Genomic DNA, 8,693 nt, shown 5'->3' on the forward strand with positions numbered 1-8,693 from the left:
TCCATATTACCATTTATAAAAACATTGCCGCATTGGAGCTAATATTAGTAAATCTACAACGCACAAGATTTAGAGTGAGATCATAGAGCAGCACACAACACTTTTGAGTATTATTGGCTCCATGGTCAACATGACTTACCACATTTATGTATAGAGAGAGACACAGCAGATCCTCATATGCTCCCTCAGACATTATTTCACGTCCCAGCTAGACAACATAGTATTTTTGATTCTTTGAACACTACGATGCATGTTTGGTGGAACCTACTGGAATGACAAGCTGGCTCCCTACTGTACTCCCCACATATATTAGTGGAGTGGGGTTCCTGGTTCCAGGTAGGACAGGAAAAGAGTGTGGGGAAGGCATTATGAACACTTGGAACCATTAAAATGGGAGACCTATTTCAGGATGGAGAGATGAAGGGCTGAGAAACATTTCAGGACAGGTCAGAGACATTGACAGCTCTAACCCGCTTTCAATATTTCAGAGTTCGACTCACATTACAAGGCCTACTAGGTGGGGACATGCAAGAGCCCCCTGGACATGCCGGCACTTTCCTCCCTGATTCAGTCAGACACCCTACTATACTGGTAACAAAACTTTACAACTTTGCGCAAGAAGCATGTAGACCGGGCATGACAAAGGTGCGACTGGTATGGCAGAGAGATCTAGGCAGAGCCACAGATGACGAATGCTGGGGGTACTGCTGCTCCATGACCAAGGATGTATCACTAAATGGGCGACATAGACTTATACATTTTAAATATGTTAACTGAGTATACTATACACTGGAGAGGCTATTCAGGTATAGGTTACGGGACACGGCGGAATGTCAACGGTGTCAGTAACGTGAGGCTGTATTTTTTTTGCATGGTATTGCCCGAATATAAATGAGTTCTGGGGGACGGTCATTCTGGAGCTGGAGGCTATCACAGGCTCTGCCTAGGGGATGGACCCATTACTGGCGCTACTAGGATATGACAAAGGAGTAAATAAGGCGAACAGGAGATAAGTAGCTATTGGTTTACTGTTGGCCAAATGCCGGGTAGCGATGCGGTGGGCCAGGGGTCCAGTTTCCTCCCAAGTGATGAACGAACCTGTAACTGTATATATGTGGTCATGCTCTATCCAGTCAGCTAATATGTGCATCATATTTCACACAAAAAAAGACAAAAAAAAATAATAGAAAATCTATACCCAATTAGACAATTTTTTGTAAGTGATAGTGGAGAGGATGTGGTGTAAAGGCCAGAGCTGCTGACTTTAGAATTGGGGAACCGGGTTCGAGTCTCGGCATTGGCTCACCATCCTGTGATTCTAGGCAAATCACTGAATCTCTCTGTGCCTACAAAAAAATTCATGTGTCCTTGTGTAATGTAACTGGTGTTGATGTGTAGCACTCAATAGCTTTGAGTCAAGTTTGCGCTATATATAACGGCAACAACAAAAAAAGCAATATTTAACACACAATATTTATGTCAAAAGCTTTCTGCTTTGAAGTTCTGACATACAAGCAAGGGAAACCAATAGGAAGAATCCCCCAAGTCTAAAGAACGTTCAACACATTCGGTCAAACATGTTAAGTTTGTACAGCCTTTGACCTGTCTGAGCCACAAGAGGCGAGTGAATAACAGCATTTTGGAGCTGCCATGTTTTTTGGGTTTTCTATCTTTATTGCAGCTGTGAAATAATCACTGTTAGACCCATGGCAGCATTCTTGGGGAGGCTGCCAAATGGTAAACATCTACTAAGGCTCCTGTGGTACCCAAACAAATTGGTACTTGCCATTACATGAAGCATCTCAAGTAAGTTATGGCTGGCCGGTGGGGGGCAATGTGTTAGCATGTTAGGCTAGATAGTGTGAAAGGTGCAAACGCTTATGTCGAAAATTCTCCTTAAACCTCACCACAGACCTAGATTGGAAGGAATTTTACCATAACAATGGGTCGGAGATATCTACAGAGGTATCCCACTGCTTTGCGACACATGGCCTCCATTATAGTCTGTTTGTTTAGAAACAGACCTCGTGCAACAGAAGAAAACCCTCATGTCGGCCCTTCAGCTAAGGAGATGAGGCAGAATGTTTCATTATGGCTCTATTGCAAACTGCCAGTTCTAGCAATTGAATGCTCTAATGCAAAAATGCATTTACATTGAAAGGTGTGCAATTTGTGTTCGTTTTGTCCGTTGAAAAGCAAAAATTAAAAAGCAAAAAAGTAGAGTAATATATATAAAGGTTATATTTTCAAAATCACTTCGAAAAAATTCGACGGGAAAATCTATTCATGACAACTGTCCGAAATAGCCTGAAATCTGAAATTTCTGTCAATTTAACGGAAACATCGCAATGTCTCAAATGACAGGTAGTATAATCAAAAAAGCGTTGATTGAATATGAAGTTTAAAAACTTTCGACGCACGGTAAAGAATTACGAGGCGGTAGCCGATGAGAATGCAATTTTTTCGTGAGGTGTGTCGGTTGCTTTTGCCTGAAGTTTGAAATGGAACCTGAAATTATTACGTTTAAGAAACCAAATGTACAGAACAGTGCATTTTCAGCCTGAGTTTTAAAAAAAATAAGTTATGGTAAACTCAAAATACGAAGCAGAAACGAACCTCGAAGCAATGACTATCTGGACTGCAATAAAGAAAAACATATAGGTTCCTTTTAAGCGTTCTGAAACACAACTTTCTCACCTTACAAAAACACTTCGTAACATTTTGTTGTACAAATAAAAAAAATGTTATTTAAAAATAAACAAATGGAGAAAATCGCTCAACAACTCGAGAAAAAATGTATCTATGAAAAGCCGATAAGGCAGAATTCTGCAACCCGCAATGAAACCATAATGTAATCAATTTCTCCCACCGCCTCTCTTAAATCTGTATATTTAGTTGCTAAAGCAAAAAGGCAGCCTTTGGGTTGTATTTTCACCACACACTGTTTCTAATGAGCGCTGAACAAAATTACTTTGTATTTTGGAATCGTACGAGACCGTGCGGCAATGGGAGAGCGGGTCCGTGCTGTGCTCTCATTAAAAAAGGACAAGGTGGCATCCTTCGTTTCTTTTTTTAATATAATGTTAAATCGTCTATTCATTACATTTTAATTCCGTATCAGCAAAATCGAAATCGTTTGCTAATTCCAAATTACATAAACTAATATCAATTTCTCCAGTGTTTTTTTTTTTTGGGGTCGGAATATGGGGTAACAATAAACACGTGGACCGAGGATTAACTAATACACATTAAACTTTAAATGCCTAGGTTACTGTATTGCAAAAAAATACAGTTTGAGTTGCATTTACCAAAATGACCACTACGTCCTAACGGGTACGTTAAAAAAAAAACACGTACAAGTATTTTTTTTCAAAATGATAGCGTGTGATTTTTTTTGTGGACCAAGGTAAAACTCGCAAAATGGTAGACACCTTACTAACTCGGCGTTTACCACGAATACCGTGTTTTAGTTAGCATAATTTAACGCGACGGTGAATTTTTCCTCGGTACGTATTATTGATATTGTTTCTGTCATTCAATATCTGGGTCACTCTTAAAAATAAACAAACATTGTTACACTCGCATTTATACTTTGCAAATATTTTGTGACCGATAATTTTAATAAAAAGACAACAGAAGGTAAACCACGTTTACGGACTCAGAGTATCGATGTCACGAATTTTCTAATTTCCTGCATAAGCCTGCAATGGACAGACAGACAAGCAAGCAGGCAGACAAACAGACAGATAGATCTGTCTTTTCCACATCCGTCTTTCCCGGGGTCCAACTCTAAACATTTACAGACGCGATTTCTACTTACACGTTCTATTTTTCCGTTTACTTTCAAAAGTTTATGCTTTGATCCTACACAAATCCCATTAATCTTGTTTACTGCAGCAGGGCCTCAAGAAACCTCCATGTTGTTTGTTCCCTCCAAACGTGTCTGGTGTTTATGTTCCTTAATATATGACAGGTGTCTGTAAAATATGCATATTCTCTCCAGAAGGGGGACATAAGGTCGGCCTCGGATCACCCAACGAACATTTAGGAGAACATTCTGGAGAAGTGGGGGCTCGCTTACCACCTGCCAGGCTTTCAGCTCTTTCAAAACTGTCCTGAAACTAATATTTTGAGGTGCAGTGGTCTCATCGGGGCCACACAAATACCGTCACTTTTTGTGGGTAGAACTAAAATTCAACTGACCGGTCTTGGAACAAACCTTTTTCCAGACATCATGTACTGTACGCCAAGCGTGGGTCCTGAACCTGCCGTAGCTGGGCCAGTCGTTAAGTGTGTTCCTTACAGGCCAGGACACAAATCCCAATGGGTCTCGGTACTAAATGTACCTACCTATGCTGCTTCGAGTGGATAATGTGGACTTATGATGTCGATATCTTTCTTGCAGGTTTATTCCCATGCACTGGATTGGCTCTGGACTGCATCTGAAAATCCCTGTAAAATGAGAGACCCTATAACTAGGTGTCTGAAGCTACCCGTACTTCGGAGAACAGCTTTGGGCCTTACGAAGAGTGGTCTTGTCTGTTCCCTGAAAGCTAGTAAAATACTCCAGGCTCAGAGCATATCACCAAATGTAGGGTTTGTGCACCTCTCTGATGTTTGAGTGGATACCCGGGATCTAAGGAGGCCACATCTCTCTGTCTCAGTGGATCCCAGGTAACCATGTCTCCAAGATCTAGCGTGGTTCGCTCTGAGGGGTTCTGGCTGGACGCCCTGGACCTAGCAAAACCAAATCTCCGTGTAGAATGAGTGAATTCCTCAGATCTACCTAAATTTCCACAGATGCGCCAGATCTAAGGTGGATACATCTCCCTGAGAGTTAAAAAATACTTCCGGATCCACAATGGCCACATGTGCCTGAAAGCTTTGAGGTACTACGTTGGCCATACTGGCCTTGGGGGGTCAAAAGATGCTCCCGGGTTTAGAATGGTCACATCACCCAGAATGTTCTGAGGATTATCCCAGATGCTGTGGCTGAATTTCTGGTTTTGGTTGGTCACCTCCGATTAAAGGTGACCACATCTCCCAATAAACCGAGTGAATACCCCAGTTCTATCCAAGTTTCTAAAGATACACCCAAATCTAGACAGAACATATTTCTCTGGCAGTGTAAAAATGCTACCTACGGTGGCTTATTCCTTAGGTTTGAGTTAACTTTCCAAATCTACCCCAAAGTTTAAAGGACCCCTCCCCCTTTCACCCCCCAGAGGCTGAAGAATTACTCTTCAGCACTCCCTAGCACTTTCGGGCCTAGGGAGCCCTCGCCCCGCTTCACGGTTTGGGCCCCTCTCCCCCATGCCTCCACGCCCCCACCCCCTCCTCACCTGGGCGGCCATGACCCGCTGGCGCTCGGCGATGAGGCTGCACTTCTTGCACTGACAGTCCCTCCACATGCAGAAGCGCTTGTGGCCCTTGAGCGGAGAGGCGTAGCCGTGGTTCCTGCAGCGGGCGCACTTGGGCAGCCGCGGGGACTTCTTGCCCAGGGCCCCCGGGGGCATACCGCCGCCGTGGGCTCCTCCGCCAGCACCCGCAGCCTTGGACTTGGAGAAGGGCTCCTCGTTGGGCATCGCCCCAGCTCCAGCGCCGAGTGCCCCCTCTCTCCTGCACCTCTCGAACGGTAAACGACACACGATGTTAAGCACTAAAATGGACCAGCTCACGGGCTGCACCAAGAGCGCTGTCCTGGCGGGCAGTACTGGCCGCTGCAGTGGGACAGGCAGCTCCCCAGGGGCACGCACTGCTCTCTGCAGGCGGGAAGGGCCTTGTGCTCTGACTGTTGGCTGCATAGGGAGCATGCCCGAGAGAGGGGGCTGTTCTCACGCAAGGAGGAGCTGGAAAGTTTTCTGGAAACTGGGGGAGTGGTGACCGAGGAACAGCGAGAGGTGGGGGGGGAGGCCTGTGCCCGCCTCCCCTAGTTGTCTTTCACTTTCCATTGCACCTGCCTCTTCCTTCCCGCGACCAACAGGATCTTCTTCAAGGGTGTTGCTGTGAACTGAGGCCTTCTGGTGGGTACGTCCTTGCTACCGCCATGTGAAGCGTTCAAGCACATTTTAGGGAGTGGGGACCTTAAGCTCAGGGACGTTTTAAAAATAATATGAGTGACATGGGGACTAGGCCCAGAATCCCAGCCTTTCGGCCATATCTTGCTTGCAGTATGCTTGCTGTGCGCGTGACGCAGCTTTCAGAACCGCTCTGTTTATGTTGGATATTAGCTTTCTTGTTCACTTTCCCATATCCAGAGCTCACGAGAAAATATAATTTAGAAAAAAGACCAGTTTCTTTTCTTTGTAAACGGCAACATGCCCGTAATGCTGAACGTTGTTCTCATAAAACTACTCGTAACTAAATGGACGCCAATTTGTGGTTTTTGAGCTATGTTTTGTGAATGAGTGAGTTGATTTTGCACCTCTTTTTCGTTGACCCTACAGACTTGCCACCAAGAATGTCCGAGCCCACATGAGATTATGCAATTTTGAGTGTTCTAACAGTCAACAGTCTGGCAAAGTAAGAAAGGTCTATGTAATCTGAGAGGTGCGTTACAGGTAGAATCCAGTGAGTACTGTTAGGTTTTAGTAATTAGGGCTGGGCGGACTTTGCGTAGCGCCACTACCCAGAATCTTGAAAAAAATTGTGGAAAACGAGCGCACGTCCTGAGTAGGGCTGGGAGGACTTTGCGTAGCACAACTACGCAGAATTTTGACAAATATTGTGGAAAATGAGCGCACAACCTGAGGGACCGTGTGCCCGGGACAGGGGTCCCTCGTGCTTGGGCAGGCTCCCCGATCTCCCCGGCCTGGCTGGGTTGAGAAGCAGGGACCGGCCCCGGGCCTCCTGAGTTTCGGTCAGAGCCTGGGAGCCCACGTCCTGCGGCCTGCCAAGTGTCCATCTGCCCGGGATAAGGGTCTTTGGTGCAGAGCCCCGGAGCCCTGCAAGGGCAGGCGGGAGCCATAACGCTATGGCTCGGCGCGGGCAGGTGGAAGTCCTTTCGGTCCCAGCCATCTGGTCGCACCTTTACCTCGGCCATCTGGTCGCACGCAATGCTTTCCAATGGGGCGACCAGATGGCTGGGCTGCCCTGGAAGTCCCGATGAAGGCTCATTCGCCTCCTCGATCCCAGCCAGGGCTCCAGGAGGTCGGGCGCCTCCGAGCCCAGGGTCCCCTCCGTCACTCGGTGCGCACGGTTTACCAGGAAGGGGGGTAACCTTCCTCCAGATTACCAGGGGCAGGGTATGCCGGGACGACCCTCCCGGGGATGGCAATTCTCAGGCGGGGACCAGATAGGCTAAGCCCCGATGACACCTCCCCGGCGTCCGGGGCTCCCTCCTCCAGCCCGTGGCGAGGCAAAGTGCCCGGGACGGACTCCATGGGTCCCCAGGCGTCCGGGCCTCTGGAGCTCCTGCGGGCCTCTCCATGCCTGAGGCCCAGCGTGGGGTCTCTGAGCCCCCACGAGCCCTGCAGCCCCCGAGCCCTGCAGCCCCCGGAGCCCTGCAGCCCCGGAGCCCTGCAGCCCCCGAGCCCTGCAGCCCCCGAGCCCTGCAGCTCCCGAACCCTGCAGCCCCCGAGCCCTGCAGCCCCCGGAGCCCTGCAGTCCCCGTACCCTGCAGCCCCCGAGCCCTGCAAGGGCAGGCGGGATCCCTCCCGCGAAGGCTCAGGGTGGGCAGATGGGCGTCCTTTCGGTCCCGGCCATCTGGTCGCCCGCAATGTTTTCCAATGGGGCGACCAGATGGTCAGGCTGCCCTGGAAGTCCCGATGAGGGCTCATTTGCCTGCCCGATCCCAGCCAGGGCTCCAGGAGGTCAGGCGCATCCGCACATAGGGTCCCCTTATTCTTGCGGTGCGCACAGGTTACCAGAAAGGGGGGGTAACCTTCCTCCATATTACTAGGGACAGGGTACTCAAGGACCCCTCTCGGCCTAGCGGTCCTCAGCCGGCAGCTGGAGGGGCCAGGATGCTGCCCCAGCCCTGGGTCCGTCCCTAGGCCTGCCACGTGGCAGGCTGCCCTGGATGGGGTCCGGCAGGACCGGAGAGTCTTCCCCTGCCGGGCTGGGTCCAGGGGCCCAGTGGAGGGCCGCCTCCCCACTCTAGGCTCCGTCCTCGGTCCTGCTGCGTGGCAGGGTGCCCAAACGAGGGCCCGTGGAGGTTTCCCCATCGCCTTCGGGCCCGGGAGCCCCGGCTGGGTCCAGGGGCCCCGCCGGGCCCTGGCTGGGGTGCTCCAGCCCTGGGCCCCGGCCTGCCGGACTGCCAAAGGCCCGGGACGGGGTTCCGTTGTGCCCGGGGAGCCTCCCCTTGCTTGGCTGGGTTCAGGAGCTCCGGCCGGGGCTGCGGTTGTGGTGTGTGCCGCGGGAGTGGGGTTTCCCCGTTCCTACGCGGCGTCCCGTTGGCTTCTGCTCTGTAGACCTCCAGCCGCCAGGAGGCGTGGGAGGTCATGTCGGTGCGCCGCAGCGTTTATTCCGATTGCTGAGGAATTCAAACACTGTTACCTCATAACGGAGCTGCTGGTTCTGGTGAACGCCCGTGAGGGTCTGTAGGCGGCGACGGTGCCTCTCATCTCAATAAAGCCCGCTAGCTGCCTGGTTTGTTATGCTCTGTCTCCTGCCCAAGCCATTTCGGATTCAGAGTCCGTACCTCCCTTTTACACGCCTCTCAGAGGTCCGGTATTGCCCAAGCAGGGCATCTT

The 8,693-nt window shown here is 49.7% G+C and overlaps 1 protein-coding gene across 1 annotated transcript in view; it reads right to left on the minus strand.

The window, feature by feature from the left end:
* Window positions 1-5,813, minus strand: part of DMRT1 (doublesex and mab-3 related transcription factor 1) — a 765,474-nt gene extending 759,661 nt beyond the window's left edge. The window contains exon 1 of the mRNA XM_085640788.1: window positions 5,343-5,813. Coding sequence (XP_085496914.1) covers window positions 5,343-5,813 — 471 coding nt within the window. The remainder of the gene's footprint in view (window positions 1-5,342) is intronic.
* Between the last annotated feature and the right edge of the window lie 2,880 nt (window positions 5,814-8,693).

This window comes from Triturus cristatus, chromosome 2_1 (genome assembly GCF_964204655.1).
Source record: "Triturus cristatus chromosome 2_1, aTriCri1.1, whole genome shotgun sequence".
Classification (NCBI taxonomy): domain Eukaryota; kingdom Metazoa; phylum Chordata; class Amphibia; order Caudata; family Salamandridae; genus Triturus; species Triturus cristatus.